General features: G+C 54.6%; 1 protein-coding gene across 1 annotated transcript in view; it reads left to right on the top strand.

Moving 5' to 3' along the window:
- Nucleotides 1–20,322, top strand: part of Ezr (ezrin) — a 39,772-nt gene that overhangs the window by 14,072 nt on the left and 5,378 nt on the right. Inside the window, exons 2-7 of the mRNA XM_048354378.1 lie at nucleotides 6,997–7,080; nucleotides 10,999–11,094; nucleotides 11,955–12,229; nucleotides 12,518–12,601; nucleotides 12,913–13,059; nucleotides 17,779–17,875. Of these exons, the coding sequence (XP_048210335.1) occupies nucleotides 6,997–7,080; nucleotides 10,999–11,094; nucleotides 11,955–12,229; nucleotides 12,518–12,601; nucleotides 12,913–13,059; nucleotides 17,779–17,875 (783 nt within the window). The remainder of the gene's footprint in view (nucleotides 1–6,996; nucleotides 7,081–10,998; nucleotides 11,095–11,954; nucleotides 12,230–12,517; nucleotides 12,602–12,912; nucleotides 13,060–17,778; nucleotides 17,876–20,322) is intronic.

The raw sequence follows: 20,322 nt of genomic DNA, 5'->3' as shown, positions 1-20,322 counted from the left end.
GGTAGGGGTTGAGCCAAACAAGTGTAAGATATGAAGGAGGTGTTCAGATCAAAACAGCTTGTTAATTCAGTTGGGTGCTGCGGTGGAGTGCGGGCATGGCCGTGGTTCCGTGCGGAGTGCAGACCCTGGGTCCCCTCTGCTCTCTGGGGAGGGGTGGGGGCCGCAGGGAGGGTACTGAGAGTTCCTGGCCATCACCCCTGCTCTGGGCAGAGCTGCCCATTCAGGGTCACGACTGCTGCCCCCTCTCCCGCCTGGTAGCATGAGATGGGGGCCCCTGGGTTCAGCCAGCTTGTGCTCGTGTTGTTCATTCAAACAAGGCTATGGAAGCTCATGATTTTCAGCGGTATCTGTTTGCACCAAAGCAACAGGGAGCAAGTGAATAAACTGTGTAGCCCAGCATCCCTGAAGTGGCAGTGGATAGACAAGGCGGCTCTATCCACGCAGCCAAATCGTGTTTGGAAGAGAAAGGAGTCAAGAGCTGGTACAGGCTTTGAACATGGGTGGGCTTTGAAAATGTACTAAATGACAGAAGCCAGTCCATGAAAGACAACATATTGTAAGATTCCATTTATGTGAAACTCTTCATATTGGCAAATCCATGGAGCCAGAAAGTAGTAGGTGATTGGTTGCCAGGGCTTGGAGAATTATGAGTAATGGGGAAATGGCTGCCAGGGAGTGCCACATTTCCTTTGGGGGGTGACGAAATGTTCTAAAACTTGCAAGATATGGTGGCATATGCTTATAATCCTGGCACAAAGAAGACAGAGACAAGAGGACCAGGAATGCAAGGTCAGCCCGAGCTCCCTGGGAAGACCCTGCTGCAAAAGCAATAAAGCGAAGCAACACCAACAACCCAAACTACTCTAAGACTGGATAGTACTTTTGATTGCATAATCCTGTGATTTTTACCAAAAACCTCTGAGTTGTGCATTTGCAAGTGGGCAAATTTTATGATAGGTAAATTTTATTTCCACAAAGCCGTTGTACAGCAGAGTACGAATAACTCAGCATGAAAATGAAATGTCAGCATTGCCTCTAGTCTGTTGAGAGAGCCAAAACAGTATCTGGAAAAAGCTTTTTGTGATTGTGTAGTACTCCCTTTTGTGGGAGAACATTAATACATCGGCTTCCTAGTCAGAGCAGGTCTTAGCATTCGGATGACCTTATCTAAATATTTGAAAGCTGTTAAAAGTTGCTGAAGTGGCACCCGCGGAAGAAGGCTGGAACGTCGGAAAACAGCATTGACGTTTCACATGATAAAAGAAGGTCATGCTCCTGGTGTAATCTCAGCTGATTGGATAGTTCTACACAGACCAATTTTTGTGTGAATGCAGGTGTGATAAAGCAGGTGTGATAACATACGAGTGAACCTCTTATCACCGAATCCACTGCCTGAAATTCAAACATTCAAATGCTGCCATTCATATTTCCCTTTCTATTCCTGGTCCTTGAGTATGTGAGAAAGTCACTCCAACTCTTGTTTTTTAAGCTACTGAAGTTAAACCAGGTTCTCTGTGAGTCTGTGTCACTTCCTATAAGTTTGGGTCTTGGATTTGTCCCTTTCTCTCTGATCTTTTACTAAACTTTGCATTTATTCTGTCAAAATGTGGATGTAAAGAAGTCTTAAATGGAGTTCAAAGTCTTTCAGGAGGAAAAAAAATGACATTTCGAGAGGAAAACCTTAATGACTAGATTTATTTACCAAACATGAAAAAAAAATAAAGACAAAAACTTGAAGTTAACTTGACAGAGCCAAAATATAGCAGTGACACGGGCAGTATAATAGTTCATTTGTCAGGTTAGTCTCAGACCTTTGTGTCTCAGATTCTTAGAACCGTCTTAGTCACTTCACCCGAAGACTCAGCACTGCCGCTCACCAGCGTGGCTTCCGAGAAGTCCTGCTTCTGGGCTGTTCCGTGGAGAGCCCTCCGTGGGCCGCAGAGCCTGTGACGCCCATGCTGGCCCGCCCCTGCTGTCGGCCAGTGTCCCCCCCCCCCCCCCCCATGCAGCAGACCCAGGAGGAGAAGAGTCAAGAAAACCGGCACGGGAGGTGTGGCTCAGTTGGTAGATAGAGCGCTAGCCAGTGCGTGAGCGTGCGTGGTGCAAGTTTGAGGAGAAAACCCGGCCACAGATCTCCTGTCCCCGTGAAGGCCCCGTGGTCCTCTTTAGAACTTGTCACCGGGGAGACCCTCATTGCCCAGGTGGTTTCTGGCTGCTTCCTTTGTGCCTGGGGGTGGGGGGGGTGGGATGGGGTAGGAGGAGAAGGGGGGAGGGCCTTCCTTCCTCAACACCCCTTTGGCCTGGCCACAGGGGAAGCTGGGTTGATGTGGCTTTAACAGGACAAACAGTTACTCAGTTTATTAAAAAAAAAAAAAAAAACAGAATCGGATTGGGGTTTAAATGCAAGACCTCCGTTCTGGCAGTGTTCAGGTAGCTCGGCCTCCGCCGTCTTCATCTGTACCTGGAGATGCCTCCTTCTGGAAAATGGAGAACAGGCCTGGGCTCTTCTTTGTCCAGAACCCTGGCTGGCACCGACCTGCCCCCCCTTGCCCCCCAGCACAGTCCCCCATCTCGCACCTAGCTTCTCGAGACCCTCTTGTTTGCAGATCAGGTGGTGGAGGCCAGAGGCGGGGAGTGTCGTCTGCTTGGGGTCTCTAGTAGATTACACACCCTGCTTTTTACCCACCCAGGCCTTCGGGCCGCCATGTTCTTGCCACCGTTCCAGTCGCCCTTAAAGGTGACGTGCGCAGGAGCACTTGATGACTAAGAAATACGGATTCCTGGACGGAGGCCACACACCCCAGCGTCTGCAGAGCCGCCCCAGGGTACCGTGGTACCCTGTTGCGTGGTAGCTGTTGAAGCCCGTCCGCCTTTGTTCGTGGGTAACCTCTGGGCAGGGCAGGTCTAACTTCCCGGGGTGCCCCTCGCCCCGATGGGTTTGCCTGACGGAGCCCCAGGCCTTGGCCACCCCGCTTAGCAGGGCTTGGGCGGAGCTTTAGGGAGCAGGAATTACACGGTCTTCAGTGTAAAGCACTAGAGCTCTGTGCTCAGCAAAGCTAGAATAAGAACGACAGGTAACCTGTTTCTAAGATTAAGAAAGGGGTGGGTAGAGTATCATCAGATTCCCATCGACTTCATTAAGTAAGGCAAAGGCAGGTGTATGTGTTAAATCCTAAATAATATATGCTTTTATATATGCTTATGTTGCCGGGTGCAAATACCTATGGAAATTAGTCATTTTCAGTTTAGTTTTGTGTGTGTGTCCGCAAATTTGCTTAAGTTTTACATTAAAAAATGTTTACATTTTTTGTCTTAGAACTAAAATCTAAGCTTGTCTCTATTTTTGTTCATAGACTTTTCTTTAAAACATAGACCAGTAGCATACTCTTTTTTTAAAAAAAATATATTATTATTACTATTTTTTTAACATGAGAAACTCACCTTTCCTTCTGAAACAAAAAAATAACTAAGCTAGACTGCTATCTCGAGCCAGAAAAAAAAAATAGAAGCCTTTTTTGAGTTAAATATGGTCAATATAAAAAATGCACATGAGCTCATTAGAACCTCACTTTTTTACTTTTGAGGGGTTCAGGCATCTCCAGTTTTCCTGGCTTGGATCCAAGGCCAGCCGTTCTAAAATTCCAATCATAGATAGCTGTAGAAAGACTGCATCACATCTAGTTCCTCACGTATTTTCACACTATCACTCCAGCTGTGACCTGGCGTCTTAGCCTCAAACGGGACAGGGATTGGAAGGGAGACAAGAATCATTAAATTATCCTTAAGCGCCCTCCCAAGTATAGTTTTGGGATGGGGGTTGGGGGAGAACATGAGCAGAATGAAACTGTAATCATCACTATGACTTTCCCCAAACAGAGGTGTTCCCCAGTATTTTGGGGCAGCCCTGAGAGGTAGACTACCGTTTTTAGGGTAGGGTTCCAGTGACCGACTGCATACCATATGCTCAAACCCTAGTGTGTTGTGCTGCTTTCAGAACGGGCAGCTTGGTAACGGGAAATTGCCGAGATGATAAGCACTGGGGGCCTGGCGTTCTTGTCCAGTCTTGGCTTGTGGCTTGGATCTGTGGGCTGGTATTCGTTAAGCTGGTGGGCTTGCGTCCCTCGTGGGACCACCCTTACGTGTCAGAAACATAGTCTCGTTTTACTCGTGCCACTGTTTTACGTTTGTTTTTAACGGTCTTAGGGTTTAAAATCAGGTCCTCGCACCTGCCAGGAAGATGCTCTACCACTTGAGCCGTGGTCTCAGCCCAGTTTGTGACATTGGTCCAAGGGCAAGTGCCAGCTTGCATGCAGGTCCTCTGGGTTCTTTCTTTCCTTTTTTTAATTGCTGACCACGGAAACGGAATGCCAAAATACTAAAAAAGAGAGTTGAGATTTAGATGTGTTTCCTTGCTAAAACCTAATTTAACCCTCGTGCTGTGGTGTGTGTGTGTGTGTGTGTGTGCGTGTACGTGTGTGTGTATTAGGAAATGAGTAAATTGTGGAATGATCAGCCCCACTAAATAAAACTTGGCAAACATCACTCAAGATGTTATTGCTGCATTAAGTTCTTGCAGTAAAAGTGGATTTTTACACACTTCTATGCAGACGTCAGCAAGCTCAATTTTTAAGAAGTCCACTTTCTGGGTGGCTGCAGTCAACCTCAGTAAAAGCATCCTTTGTGTTCTTGCTTGCTTGCTTGTTTTTTTGTTTGTTTTAAGTTGTGTGAACTTTGCTTTCGCATCTCTCGGGGTTCAGCTCAGGGGCCTACGCTTGCTAGGTAAATGCTCTTCCGCTTAAGTCCTTTGGGTTTGCATTTTCAAACAAGGGGTCTGGCACGTTTGCCCGGGCAGTCCTCAGACCTCAATCCTCCTACCGTTGTTCTACCTCCCTGTGGCTGGAATTACAGGTGTGAACCCCCCTCCCCCCATCTTGGTGAGTTGGTTGTTTGGTTTGGTTTTTTATTGGTACTGGCGTTTGAACTCAAGGCTTCATGAGTACGCACTCTGCCACCTGAGCCATGCTCTCAGTCCTTCTTGCTTTCTTCGTTTGTCAGATAGGGTCTTGAGTTTGGGCCCAGGGCTGGCCTCTGACCAGAATCCTACTTCACTAGCTTGGATTACAGCTAGGTGCCACCATGCCTGGCCAAGTGTGTGAACTTGGAGTCAGATATGAACCCAATTCAGAACCTTCAGCTAATATATTTTATATCTCACTCTTCTTTTTTCTTTCTTCCCCCCCCCCCCCCCCGTGGGCATGGGGCTTGAACTCTGGGCCTGGGTGCTGTCCTGAGCACAAGGCTAGTGCTCTACCACTAATAGAGTTTCCTTCCTTATTAATGTGCTTGAGTTTGGAAAATGTTTGCTATTTGTCTTCTTAGGATAATTACCAGCTTTGGTTTTAGGAGATGATATTTGATCGCTGTCCTAAATTTGGCAGTGATGGAGATACAGTCTAAACTCTTTGTTTTAACCAGGCAGTGGCTTGTAGGTCAGTTGATGAGGTAGCCCTCTTTCTCAATGAGTGGAGAAAGACACGCACATTTGCCTGGCCTTCACGTCCCTCCCTCCTTGCGTGCTTGGTGCTTTCTCCTTGTTGGTTTCTGTACGCATGTGATTGGAGCTGGACGACTTGTTACTAAAATACTTGGCTGACACTGGCTGGCTTTCCCATTGAATGCATACCTCTGGAGACATCATGAAAACACGTCTAATCTGATTTTTCAGTAAACCTCAGTTGTTTACCATGGGAACTTGGGGAAAAGACTTTTTGTTTATAAAATACCTGGAAAATATTGCCTTTGCTCTCAATAGTGGTAATGCTAGAGAGTAAGCTGTTAAGGTACCTGGAAGTAGCTCTGTTCCTGAAATCGTTTTTTCTTTTGTGCCAGTACTGGGGCTTGAACTCATGGCCTGGGCACTGTCCCTTACCTGTACTGCGAGCTAAATACTCTACCACTTGAGCCACAGCTCCACTACTAGCTTTTTTGCTTGTTCATTAGTGATCAGAATTCCGCATACTTTTCCTGGGCTGACTTCCAGCTGCAGTCCCAGCCTCCTGAGTAGGAAAGACTGCAGGCATTGATGTCTTTCCAGCTCTGGCCTTCCCCCTGCTTGGCGGTGGAAGCACGCATCTCTTGATTTTAAGTGTGGCAGAACCCTGGTGTTCCCTTGGTTTGAGTGGTTTGCATTTGCTCAAAACAGTTCTGGGTTTTCTCAAGTGGGAAATTCAAACACTGCCTTGAAATCAGTTTTGCCTGTGGTTGTTGTAAGCGTTGAGGGGGTTGTTTGTGTTTTTTTATTTGGGACGTAAGAACCGTTTTGAAGGACCTCCTGCATGCTAGGATCGTGCCCTGCTTCCCTGCGATCTTTCCACCCCATGCTACTTCCGCTGTACATTCTCTCGTCGGGATGGATCGTGCATGTTTGCATTGCTAGAACGTGCACCATTTTGCTTTTTACTTCTTTTCATTTTAGAAGCAATTTTCCTCCCTTCCATTGTCCGTAACTACCATTTAAAAGAATACCTTTAATATATCTATAATAACGTAGCTGTACCTAATGATAGCCCGTATTGCCCATATCATACCATTTCCATCATGTCTCCTCCCCTTTGTGTCTGAGGCCTTGGGGACATTCCCCCCTGGACATTCCGGCGGTTTCTGAGGTTGTCCAAACTGGAGCACTCGCCAACTCCCCTCTCCTCCACTTCCCGCCTCCGTGTAAACGACACCCATGTGTCTCACTTCATATTGTGACGTTCGGGAAGTGGTGTGTGGAAAAACACATGGGCACATATCAAAGATGTCTTCCCAAGACCTAAGTGTGAGGGTGCTTTATTGTGCATTTGAACTTGACGCCCCCAGCCCGGGCCTGTGGCAGGGACCGCCCGGGTGGGGCGTGGAAGGGGAACGTCCACTTGCCACGCGGCTTTGAGCCCCTGCGGAAGTTCAGGTCGTCAGGGAAACGAGCGTGATGTGTTCTGTTCTGTCTTGCAGATCAACGTTCGCGTGACCACCATGGACGCCGAGCTGGAGTTTGCCATCCAGCCAAATACCACCGGGAAGCAGCTTTTCGACCAGGTTGGTCTCTAGCCTGGAGAGAGGGAAAACTTTGTGCCACCTCCAAATCGTTTGAGTTTGCTGAGTGACCCCTTGATTTGCTCACTTGATGCGATAGATGAAAAAAAAAAAAGCTGGAAAGGAAAAAGTGCTATTCTGTACTATATAGCATTACAGAACACCTTTAAAGGCCAGATACTTTTGCTCAATATTAAGATACTTGGTTTGTTTCCTAGCAGCAGCTGCTCCAAATGCAGTCATTTCGAATGGGCTCAGTCTTCCTGAAACCAAGTGGGTCAGAAAGCCACGATTCGTGCTTGTTTTTACAGCTTTGGGACACAAATCGGCAAACTTTTTTTCTGTAAAAGGCCAGACAGTCAAAATTTTTAGGCTCGCGGGCCATGGAGTGTCTGTCGGTTGTAACTGTTTAATCTTGCCATTGTAGTACTGAAAGCGGCCAGACGCTTGTGAATGAACGTGCGTGGCCGTGTTCCAGTAACCGGAGAGAGGGACACTGAATTTTAATGACCTCCCTCCTCCTCCCCCACCCTCTGCCATCGGAAAAATAGAAACCCATTCTTATCTCGCAAATAGTCAGCAGACCAGATTGGGCCCACACGCCCTTCCTGGCTGCCTCTGCTTTATTTAAAAACCGTCCATGTGGTTCAGCTCTGCTCGCACAGCACCGTGCGGTGGGCGGGCTCCAGGGGGGCACTGAGCCCTCGGGTCTCTCCTGTCCCTACGTTTGTTTGTTTCTGCTGATGCCAGGGCTTGAATTCAGGGCCTGGGCACCGTCCTTAAGCTTTGGTGCTCGAGGCTGGCACTCTGCCGCTTGAGTGATAGATAGCTCCACTTGTGGCTTGTTGGTGATTAATTGGAGCTCAGTCATCAACCCTGGATCCTCAGATCTCAGCCGCCGAAGCAGCCGGGTTGATAGGCACGCACCACCAGCATCTGGCTCCTGTTCCTCTCGCGAGACTCCGTTGTCTTTTCTGTGGTCTCTCTCAACCCCACCCTGGACATGGCCGGCTGTCCTGTGTCCTGCAGTGTGCTACGGAGCACCGGCCTGTGTTCAAGGAGCCCTCGCAGGGAGTGGTGCCGTGGCTCTCGCCGCAGAGTCGGTTTTAGGAACCCCAAACTTCCCTCCTGCCCTTTTGCCCCTTGCTCACCTTCCTGGAGTCAGAGACTGCAGACAGTGGCGAGGGAAATGCCACCGTGCTCTGCGCTGGCCAGGCAGCAGCTGGGGTCACGGGCGGACGCCAGCGCCAGGCACCTGCTCGGGTCCGCGTGGCCGGCGCCGCCTCCTCCCCGCCCCTCCCCTCCCCGAGCGAGCGGCAGAGTTTGAATAAGGACTGGGCCACCCGGAAGCCTCCGATGCTTTTCCACGCAGCTTCCCAGGCTCTGAGCGGCACCTGTTTTCCTAGGATAAGTCAGTTCTGCTCAGGGGCAAGAGTCCAGGGGGCAGCGGGCCAGAGGCGGCGGTGTCAAAGCCCGCTTCCCGGAGGGTCCTGCCGGCGGCCGCCACGCCTGCCTTCAGCCCCCAAACCGCCTGCGAAGGACTGGAAGCGGGAGAGCGGGGGCAGGAGTAATGTCAGCAGCATGTGCAGGGGCTCCAGGTGCCTGCATCCCTTCTCCACCCCATCTCCATCCCCTCCAGACAGGGAGCTCCTGGCTTCAGGGCAGCAGTTGCGGCTCCCATCGCTGCTGCTTCCAGGTTGCCCCCGGGTCTGCCTCCCCGAGCTGCTCCCCGGAGGCTGGATTCAGGGTAAACACCGCAGGTCTTTGCGGAAAGGCGATGCCAGACGCGTGGAGTGGAGCCTGCCGGGTGGAGGGGTGCGGGCCTGGCTTCCGGCCCCGGCTCTGACCCCCCCCACCCCACCCCCGGCCGGCAGGTCCCTGGACCATCCTCCCAGACAGCACTGCCGTTGTCTGTGAGTGAGTGAGTGAGTTGGGGGGACCCCCGAGGAGGAATGTTCCCCCAAAGCAGACAAGGAAACCGTAGGACACGAGGAAGGGCTAGGCCATAGTCACGGAGAAATGTGGTGGGCCAGGCTCCCCCAGGCTGCCTTGATAGAGCCGGGGGGGGGGTGGGGGTGGGGGTGGGGAAGCAGAGATTCTGGAAGTCATTCCCCTGCCCCCACCCCACCCACCCTCTTAGCACCCTGCACCAGGCCCTCCCTCCCCACCCAGCTTGAGCCCCCAGAGAGGCAGCCACCAGGTAGGACTCCAGGTTCCTTGTCCACTCAAAGGCCACGCAGGGGCCTAAACGGCCACCGGGCCTCCTGCCAAGCCAGGTGCGGCTGCTGCCCAGGTCACGTAGAGCCGGCGACCCCTGCCTTCCTCCTCTGATCCGTCCCCTAGACCTCTTGAGATGGAGCTGAGTGTTTCGCACCCCCCTCCCTGCCGTTGGAATGCTGGAAGGCAATGATAAAGGGGCGTTGTGTGGCCAGGTGGGGTCTCCCCTAAGGGAGGACCTCTGAGATGGTTTTTTAGGATGCATTGAAGAAAGGGCGGTTTTAATTTCCGCATGTCACTTTGAGGTTACCATGGTGATAGACTAGGGCTTAGGAACAGATAAGGAGGATAATTTCATGGGAAATAGGCGTGTGCTAGGGTAGAGGCGGGAGTTGGCTTTCCACCAGGAGGGTGAGATTTGTTCCGTCTTAGAGAACCCAATGGGCAGTAGGCGCTCCAAGGGCGATGGAGGGGTGACCAGATGGACGAGAGTTCTTCCCAGCTCCTTTGGGACGAGGCTGAGGCTTTGGGTGGATGCAAAGGAAGGACGATTCGAGCGGGCACCTGCTCGTGCAGGTGTTTGCAGGACTTGATTGTGCACGACGCGACGGCCTCCGATGACAAGGAGAGGGTTGGCAGGGAACAGGAAATATAAATACGCAGGATCAGGTAGGCCCGGTCTTTGCTCTCTCCCAGCTCGGCTGCCATGAACGCCAACAGCCTGGGAGCAGAGCGCTGCGGGTCTGGATTTCCTTCACATCACCCGAGGTGGAAGAATCCTGGGTGTAGTCCATCTCCCTGGAGGGGTGGGGGGGGGGTGAGTGGAAGGAGAGGTTGAACAAATCAACCCTTGGCATTGAATAAGAAGGCACTCACTCTAGGTCATGCGCTCACATCTGCCCCTGTGGATGGTGAAATAGGCCAGGCCAGGTGTTCGTTGAAGATTGCAGGGTTTACCGTAAGCAAATACCTCAAGTGTGGTTTCCTGTGTTCAGCCCTGTCGCTCCTTAAACGTCATATGTGAAGGATAGTCACGGTTAAACATTTTCTAGAGGATTTGCGTTATATGCCTTGGGATTTAAAATGGTGTGTGTGTCCGAGCGGGAGGACTCAACTTTCTGGTCTTCATTCCCAACTGTTGCTGTTTATTTCCAAGACACTCATGAGCACGACCAACAGCCGGTGGTCTCTGGAGTGTTCCACGGGACACTTTCCCGTGTATGGGGGGTGTAATGTAGGCCTGGGATCCACCACAGCTCTCCGGAGCTCCGTGGTCTCTGGTGTACATGCAGCCAAGCCGACCTCCCGCTTCCTGCCTTCCTTCCCCACTCCCAAGTCCAGTTCCTGTGGCCTGGGAGGCCCTAGCAGCCGCACAGGCTCAAGTGGGACACCGCTCCCTTCTGACCACTTCCCCTGTGGGCCTTTCTGGTGCGTGACGCGCCCTGCGCACACCGATGGCAGATGGGCCCCGTCCCAGGGTTCTGCGTGCCCGGCCACAGCTCACCCTGTGCTGTGCACGCCCAGGTTTGGAGGAGTAGACGTGAGAGTTAGCACGAGGGCCTTCACATCCATGATACCTCCGTGCGGCCAGTAGGCCGCGTGGGGTGGGGCGGGGTGGGGCGTGGCCAGCGGGTGCGGGCCTGCTCTTCTGGGGACTGCACGGTGGTGGTGGTGGCTCTCATGAGGGGCCTCTGTCTCCCACAGGTGGTTAAGACCATCGGCCTCCGGGAAGTGTGGTACTTTGGCCTCCAGTATACAGACAATAAGGGATTTCCTACCTGGTTGAAACTTGATAAAAAGGTAAGGTGGAGTTAACTATTTACAGGCTATTAATTGGAGTCGGGCTGCTCTGTGGACATGAAGACTGGAGCACCTTAACTCTTTTGTCTTTTGATTCCTCTTTATTTGCGTAAAAGTTTTTATAGACAGAAGGGCTGCAGGTTTCCCGTAAGCCAGGATAAGGGCTGGAAATTAGATCCGGGCCTTCCTCCTGGCTACACACACACACAGACACACACACACCCTCGGTCGATGGTTAACTGCCTCCCTTTTCGTTGACCTTAGGTTGGTTGTTTTTTCTCTTTTTCCAGTGAGATTAATCTTAGAAACCGTGAATCACCCTCTGTGTTGTAAGAACCTGTTATTGCTTTGCTTGAACCTGTGATAGATTATCTTCCAATTCCGAAGATTGAGTAATTCCGCTAACAATTATAAAGAGATGCCATCAGACAAAGCTATGCTCTTCATATGCTTTTGAAAACTGCTTTCTCTCAGCCCCCCCCACTCCCCCTCCACCCCTCGTGTCTCGAGAGGATCTGGAGGAAGTGTGGGTCAGTCCCAGAGTTCAAGGCCAGGCTGGCAGGTGGGCCGTTCCGGGACTCCAGACATCGAGAGGGGAGAGCTGCAGATCCGCGCTCTGCGGGACTGATAGGCCGGCCGGGAACCGGGGCTGGGAAGGACAGCCTGGCCCGCAGAGGTGTAGCCTTCCCATGGGAGGTGGCTGCCGGGTAGTACTGCTGTGTGCTAAAACGATGAATTTCAGCACAAATCCTATGAACCTGGGAAGCGGCACTGTCTCCTGAACACCGCGCCCAGGGCCCCTCGCGGTCGCGGTCGCTCCCTGGCCGTGTGTAACGAGAGCCGGCTTGTGTGTTGCACAGGTGTCTGCTCAGGAGGTCAGGAAGGAGAACCCTGTCCAGTTCAAGTTCAGGGCCAAGTTCTACCCCGAGGACGTGTCTGAGGAACTCATCCAGGACATCACCCAGAAGCTGTTCTTCCTCCAAGTGAAGGAGGGGATTCTCAGCGACGAGATCTACTGCCCCCCGGAGACGGCCGTGCTCCTGGGCTCCTACGCGGTGCAGGCCAAGTTCGGCGACTACAACAAAGAAATGCACAAGTCCGGGTATCTCAACTCAGAGCGGCTGATCCCGCAGAGGTGAGCGGAGGCGGCCTGGCCGGAGTGAGCGCCCGCCTCTCACCCCGGGGAGAGGGCTGTGGGGTTGAGAGCGTGACCGGAAGTGGAGGACTCTCAAGGTCACGAGCTCCTGTAGGCTGGGGCTTCCATTCATCTCCTAAGGGCTCTGGGCCTCGGAAGTACTGAGCCCCGGGCTCCTCCACGCGCTGATTATTCCACAGAGGGGACCCCCACCCCCCGCAGGTGACTCAGTCATCCGGCTTCTCACAGCCTGCCTGCTTAGCTCCGTGTCTTCCTCTTGCGATCCAGAGTCATGGACCAGCACAAGCTCACCAGGGACCAGTGGGAAGACCGGATCCAGGTGTGGCACGCGGAACACCGCGGGATGCTCAAGTGAGTGATGGCCGGAGAAGGCCCCCATGGCTCTTCGCAGAGCACTCCAGAGAGTACTTCCACAGAGGCCAGCCAGGGCCTGGACGGCAGGCAGGCAGGCAGGCCTAGTGTCTGCGGAGGTGCCCAGCCTGGCCACAGTTGGGGGGGGGGGCGGGGACAGCGACTTTGCCAGCGGGGAGGAAGTTGGTTTTGGTTTGGTTTGGTTTGGCTGGAAGCAGGTGAACGTCCAGGTTGGCGATTGGCGGAGGTTTAACTGTTTGGGGGCTGGAACGCGGCTCGCTGCTGCACTGTGTTTCCTCTTCCTTCCCTAGGGATAACGCGATGCTGGAGTACTTGAAGATCGCTCAGGACCTGGAGATGTACGGAATCAACTACTTTGAGATCAAAAACAAGAAAGGGACCGACCTCTGGCTGGGTGTTGACGCCCTTGGGCTGAATATTTATGAGAAAGATGACAAGTGAGTTGAAGTTTCTGTACCTGGTGGGGCAGCAGGCGGGGACACGGGATGCAGGTGGCCGAGATTGCTGGGGGGCGGAGGTGATTAATAGTTAATTGTAATTAGTTTATTTTCTGTTGGTCATGAGACTTGAACTCAGGGCTTGGGCACTGGGCCTGAGTTGTTTTTTTTTTTTTTCCCACTCAAGGATAGTGCTTTACGACTTGGGGCCACAGCGCCACATCTGGGTTTCTGGTGGGGTTCATTGGAGAGAAGAGTCTCCCGGACTTTGCTGCCCAGGCTGGCTTCGAAACACGATCCTCAGATCTCAGCCTCCTGAGTAGCTAGGATGGCAGGCCTGAGCCACGGGCACCCAGCTAGATATTTTATTCAGTGTTTTTTTTTTATTGTTATTGTAAAGGTGATATACAGAAGGGTTAGCGTTTCAGAAGTCAGGTGATGAGTTGCTTTCCTTTTGGACAGGGTCATCCCTGCCTTCACACTCTCCCAGTTAAAGGTGTCTATATATATTATATATTTTAAGGCTTTTAGACTGTGCCGCAGCCATTTTGGTGGGAGACCCAGAATTTTCCATCTGCCTCCTGACACAGAGTCTGCCTAGGCGCAGGAACCCTGGAGGATGGGCAGGACAGACCTAGGGATCCTTAGAGAAGAGAAGGGGGGAGAATCCATCGGGAGCAGACTCCCTCCCCTCCCCCCCCCCAGCTGCCGTAGGGCTCCGCGCATACCTGGCTCCTCCCCAAGCAGCTGGGCAAGGCCGACCCCTGGCTGCAGGCTAACCAACCAACCAAGACGTCTAGTGGGACCCGTAGCCCGGCTCGTGTGAGCTAGGCGCTCGGGCTCTGGGGCTTGCAGAAGGTGTCTGATTGCCTTGCCAAGCTATACCTTTGTCTGTCACGGTCAGCCGAGTGCAGAGCGGTTTGTGGAGGAGCCTCTGGCGCCGGGAGCCGCCCGCGCCGTGGCCACCGAGTCGGTGCCCGCGTCTTCCGTCTGCCAGGAAGCCCGTCCGCCTCCACGAGGACAAGTTTCCTCAGAGCAAAAGCCCGGATGAGCTCCCTGATTTACGCAGTAGGCACCAGGGTGGCCCTGCTGGCCTGAAATCCCAGCATTCAGGAGCCCGAGGCAGGAGGATAGCAAGTCCCAGGCCCGTGTGGTCCACAGGGCGAGAACCTGGCTCAAACCAACCAGACCGGGCAGCGGGACACTACCTCTTAGGAAGGACAAGGAGCCCCGGGGTCCCTGCTGTGAGTGTCTCTGTGAGCTTCCTCACCCCTCCACCCCTTCCCGGTTCCCTGACAGCCCCACGGTGGCTTAGGGACTGACAGGCAGCAGCAACCAATTAGGGTCTCAGCCCTGTGTCCTGGGATGTTCTGGAGCCTGTGACAGGCGGGCATCTCCTGTGTGTGTGTGTGTGTGTGTGTGTGTGTGTGTGTGTGTGTGTGTGTTGCTCTACCTCTTCAGCCACAGCTCCACGTCTAGCTTTTTTTTGGTGGTTCACTGGAAGTAAGAGTCTCACAGACTTTCCTGCCCCAGCTGGCTTCGAACCCGGCTCCCCACATCTCAGCCTCCCCAGTGGCCGGGGCTGTGACGCACATCCTGCTTCCCAGCCCAGCCTGTGCTGTCTCTTTGAGTGGCACTCCTCGGTCCCTCACGGTTCCAGATGTCTCTTCTCTCCTCCCCACACCTCGCATTCCCCATAAAACCTCCTCTGGGCAGTTACAGCTGGGGCTGGGGGGGGGGGCTGCCTCTGACGCAGCAGATCCGCGTGAAGAATGTGGGCGGGGGGTGGACGTGGCGGACGCAGGTGGCGAGGGAACCGCCGGCCCCCATCCTTCCTCGGGACCCCGATGGGGAGGAGGGGTGGGGGGGGCGGCCCGGGTGTCCTCTCGTCCTCTCGGGGGACGGGTGTGGGAAACTGCCTCGTCTTTGAACTCTGGCATGGCCAGCTTTTGTAACTGAGCCCGGCTGGCACTGTCCAAACAGGTTTTTCCAGCTGCGGGAGCGGCCGCTGGCAGGGCCCTGCTGAAGTCAGCCCGCAGCCGCCCCAGCCCCACAGAACCGGGAAACCTGAGCCCCTGGCTCCCGCCACCCCCACCCAGCTCGCCGCTGGCCGCCCCCCCATCCCCCACCGATCTTCACCCCACCGACAGACAGTGCTGGGCCCTGGGCAGCCCGCTCGCTCCAGGTCTGCCTCCCGCTCGCCCACCCCACCCTCTCTTCAGAGGAAAAGCCCTCAGGCCGACATGTAACCAGCCGTCAGCCCCCCTCCTCTCTGCACAGCCAGGCGTAAGCAGGAGAGTGTTCTAGAGGGCCCCAGAGCGCTCTGAACGCTCTGTCTGGGTGTTAAGTTGCTCTTGTTGCCAGTAGAGCTAATGGTGAGAATTAGACCGTCCTGTACATTGTTCACGGAGGAAATCGGATGCGTGGAGTGTGTATATTGAGCTATAAGACACGCCGTGCTCGCCGCAAATAAACCACTACGTCTTGATCGTGTCCTCTGTGGGATTCACCGGAGTGACTGGAAAATTCTCCTGGGGTCCTCCCTTCATGAAGTGTGTTCCCGTTCCTCCATAGTACGCAGGCCTCAGAGCGAGCATTTCCCCCTCCCCCCTCCCCCTCTAATCCCCCTCCCGGAGTGGACAGGTGCGCATACAGCGCCAGGAGAGGAAGTCCAGCTGGGCTGCATTGCAACTCTACCTGACACTCTCGCCCAAACAAGAACTGAAAGAACCGGATCCTGCCCCCGGGTTCACCAGTCCTCGGAACATTTTCCCCTCCGCCTGTCCTTCCTCAGGTTCACTCCCTCATCAAGTACTTGAAGTACTCGTGTAGGCGGCCATTCCTGAAGCCAGCCGGGGTTATGGGCTCTACAGACCCTTCGAGAGAGAGGGTGCTGGGATCTTGGGGTCAATGGGGACTAAGCTCCTAGCAGGTAGACAGGGAGGTACTCAGACTAGTACTCAGGCAAGTACTCAGCACAGTACTTAACTCCACATCACTGTAGCTCTCCCAACTTCTTATTAACACACCTCAGAGTAAATTGTGGCATCTGTGTGTGTTCCCCAAAAGGAGAACACAGAGCTTGCTCAGTAACTGTTGATGTAAAATTTAAACATGATGAAATACGATTTTAAGTATTTCTGTCCCCGGGCAAGTTACAGGGATTCCCTCTTTGGTTTATGGGTAGCCTCCCAAGGACCCTTAAAGAATAAATCCTAGGCAGACCATGTACATGTGGTATACATTGAATCTCTTAAAAAAGAAGAGGGAACCCTTGTGTTTCACCTATGGCTTAAGAATTAGTGGAAGTTTTAGTTACTGAGGAGGCGGAGATCGGAGGATCGCCGTTTGAAGCCAGCCCAGGCAGGAAAAGTCCCCAGGATGCTCTTACCTCCAATTAACCACTCAAAAACCAGGAGTGGCGCTGTGGCTCAAATGGTAGAGCACTAACCTAGAGCACAAGAAGGCTCAAGGACAGCACCCAGGTCCTAAGTTCAAGCTCTACTACTAACACGAAAGGAAGGGAGAGAAGGAAGGGAGGGAGGGAAGGAGGGAGGTAGGGAGGGAAGATTGATCAGTGGAAGTTCTCTAATCAGAAGTGAGTCCTAGCTGTCACGTTTAGCTCTCATCTTTTGCTACCGCAGCTGTGCGTGTGTGTGGCTGCCGGTTATTAGACGGGGTTTGAGAGACAGCCGGCTCACTTGTGCAATCCGTCCTGGCGACTACGCACAAAGCTGAGATCTAGAGGATCACAGTTCAAAGTTAACTTGGGCAGAAAAGCCCTCCATACACCGTCTCCAAAATAACCAGCCAGAATCCAGGCTGGGGGCATGGCGCGAGTGGTAGAAGACAAGCCACAAGCCAAGCCAGTGCAAGGCCCTGAGTTCAAACCCTGGTAATGGGGCGGGGGGGGGGGTCGCACTTTGCAGACCTCCTGGCGCGGTGGGAGTTGCAGTTGGCGTGGCCGTGTGTGTGTGTGGCCGTGGACTGGGCAGCAGTGGCTTGGTCCTCGGCTCCTCTGCGAGCAGAGCGTCGCCCTTGGAGTGCGCCAGGAAGCAGCTGCCTCCCGTGCTCCTCCTCCAGCCTTTCTGTGTGAGGCAGACATGGGCCTGAGAGCTAACTCGCTGTGCGCTCGTCGGACAGGGCCGCACGAGAGGCCTTGAGGGGTGAACCGGCCTGGCCCGCGCCCCGCGGGAGGCTGAGGCGGCCGGGCCCTCCAGGAACCACCTGCAGGCTGACGCGGCCTTCTGCGGCCTGGTTGTTACCTAGCCAGACCTGCCCGGCCCGTCGGCTTTCCTGCAACCCGTGGTTGGCCGGCGCCAGGCCCCTGCGCGCCCTGCTCTGTCCCGTGGCATGGCTTGTGGTGGTGTGGGCGTCTCTCCGTGCTGCTTCCCTGGTGACGCGCGCGTGTGTGCGTGTGTGTGCGCGTGTGTGTGTGTGTGTGTGTGTGAGACTGATTAGCAAGAGGTCAGCAGAGCCACGTGGCGGACCCCACATAAAGGGGAGACATTCCACGGTCACAGCCCCGAGGCAGCTGGGACTCTCCAGTTATAGTTTATCGTTTATTCTTCTTGGACTAGCTTTGTCTTTCTACAAATCGAGTTGATGGAAATGTGCGAGCCTTGCTTAGTCCGAACACACGTAGTACCTGTATCCATAGAAATCTAACCGTCCCACCCTTCCCCTCTCCACACTCTTCCTGTTTTTTTTTAACCTCAGGTTGACCCCAAAGATTGGCTTTCCCTGGAGTGAAATCAGGAACATCTCCTTCAACGACAAGAAGTTCGTCATTAAGCCCATCGACAAGAAGGCACCTGTGAGTCCACGCGGGTTCCCCACGGGGACTCCGGGGGGGGGCCGGGCTGGTGGTTCGTACAGCTGGAGTGGAAGAACAGTCAGATTCCTCTGTGCTGAGTGCTACCCAGAGTCCCCTGCGGCTGAGGGCCGGCTCCCCGGCCGCGGCCCCAGGAGGTCATGGGGGGGGAGGGGACAGCAAGGTGCAGTCACTGGAGACTCCAGGGGGAGAGGAGGGTTCTGAGTCACCGGCCTTTGCCGGTGGTGGTCATCCCACGCGGCTGAGGAAACGTCTGTGTGGGGAGCCGCCCCGCCCCTCCCCACGCCCCACTGGAGAACAGTGGGGACCCGCAAGTCTGGAGGAGCAGACTTGGACTCCGCGTGTACGTGTTTCATTTTGGGGCCGATACTGGGGCTTGAGACCCGAGCCGCAGCTCCGCTTCCAGCTTCCGCCAGTTCCTTGGGAGTGAGAGCCTCACAGACGTCCCTGCCCTGGCTGGCTTTGAACTTGAGCTCCTCAGATCGCAGTTTCCTGAGGAGCTCTGGGAGGACGGGTGGGGTCGTGGGTGCGTGGCTCAGAATGTGACTTTGAACTTGCCCGAGCGAAGAGACGTCCCACGCGTGACTGGCCCCCGGGGCTCCCTCTGTACCCCCACCCCTACTTTTCCTCTGTGGCCGCTGTGCCCTGTCACGCCATCCCCTGGCCGTCCACAAGGGAAGGGGCGTCTCGCTCACCCGAGACGGGCGGGAAGATTGCGAGGTGAGAGCTGCGCACACGCCAGGGCGTTCTGGAAGTCGGTTTCCCTTTTCTTCTGTCGGCACGCGAGCCGTTAGCCGTGGCAGCTGTGCGTGTAGGGTGTACGGATGAATGACTGGCACATGGTCAGAGGCAAAACCGGGCCTTAGAGCCTGCCCTGAAGTTTACCACAATTCGCTTCCCGGTGGTGACCCCGTGGATCGTCTGGCTTTCTCTCTCTCTCTCTCTCTCTCTCTCTCTCATGAAAGCATTGTCTTCTTTATTGAAATGTTGCCTGCTGTTGGTAAACGCCAGACGGCTCCTCCACCTGCGGCCGCGCAGTTCTTGAAGATTAACCTCGTACGTAGCACAGGCCCTGCAGCTCCATGGAAACGGCTCCCCAGAACCTGCAGCCCCCCCGGCTGGCGGGGGAGGGGGAGGGCATTGCGGGCTCGGATACCACCCCAGGCCGGGAGGCTGGCACGGGGGCCGAGGCAAGAGCACGCTGAAGCCGGTGGGCACGGCTCCCCGCTTTCCAGTGTGACGCTCCTCCGAACTTCAGTGTGTTAGAAAGGCAGCTGACGGGGGGATCCAGTTCTTTCTGGGGGAAACTGAGGGACAAGAGAAAGGGCCACCGGCTGCTGCCTCCCGGTGCCCGGCCGTGAGAACTGCCTACGAGGCCCAGACAGCCCCAGGCTTTCATGCCGGTGGAGGCAGAGAGTGAGAGGCCGGCGGATAGGAAGCTTCCTGCGGTCAACCTCACTGTACCTGCGGCAGGAGACGCACAGAATCTCACATTTCAACTGTGTGTGTGTGTGTGTGTGTGTGTACGTGCGTGCACATGATTGTGCCTTGAACTCAGGATCTGGGCACTGTCCCTTCGCTGTTTGACTCGGGCCTGGTGCTCTACCATTTGAACCACACCTCCATCACACCTTCCAGCTTCTTTTTTTTAGTAGTTAATCGGAGATAAGAGTCTTACAGACTTTCCTGCCCAGGCTGGTTTTGAACCAGGACCCTCAAGTCTCACTGGGATTACAGGTGTGAGCCGCCATCTCCGGGCAAGTTTAAACTCTTACATAACAGAGGGAGGAGGAGACCCCGACGGCGGAGGAGGGGGTCCCTTATCCGGTGCAGCCTCGCGGGGGGCAGCAGGTGTCCCGGCCAGCGCCCTCCTCTTGGAAAGGCAGCCTCTCTCTCCTATCACACAGCAGGCAGCGGGGGGCCGTTTTGTGACCTCCAGTTCCCCGGCCCTCCCTCCCAGCCTGCCCGCTGGCCTGCTGGACGCGGAGGCGGCCCCCCACCCCGGCCTTCGGGATGGGGCGGGCTCGCAGGCCGCTGCGTCCCTCACGTCTGAAGCGTTGGAACGCGGCTGGCCAGCCTTCTGCCCAGCTAGTTCCTCCAGAGCGGCCTTCTCCGGGCCCATCTCCCAGGGCTCCTGCCTGGACGCCGAGACAGGCCCTGTGGGGAAACTTCTAGAAGTTCCCCGCCCAGGTGGCAGAGAGCACGGCTTTCTTTGCACCTTCCCTGGTTTCCATGTGTAGGACGCAGGTTGCCAGCCAGTCTGGGAAGCCTGCCTGGCCTCTTCCTTTGCATTAGGAGGCGTAGTTTAGGACTTGGACTAAGAAGTCTTCGTGAGGTTGTTGGTTTGGGTTGGTTTTTTTTTGGGGGGGGGTGGAGAGGTTGTTTTCATTTTGTGCCATCCCTGGGGCTTGAATTCAAGGTCTGAGCAC

The sequence above is a fragment of the Perognathus longimembris genome, chromosome 9, assembly GCF_023159225.1.
Source record: "Perognathus longimembris pacificus isolate PPM17 chromosome 9, ASM2315922v1, whole genome shotgun sequence".
NCBI classification, from domain to species: Eukaryota; Metazoa; Chordata; class Mammalia; order Rodentia; family Heteromyidae; genus Perognathus; species Perognathus longimembris.
The sequence above is the reverse complement of the archived record's forward strand: the minus strand, read 5'-3'. Positions and strand labels throughout refer to the sequence as shown.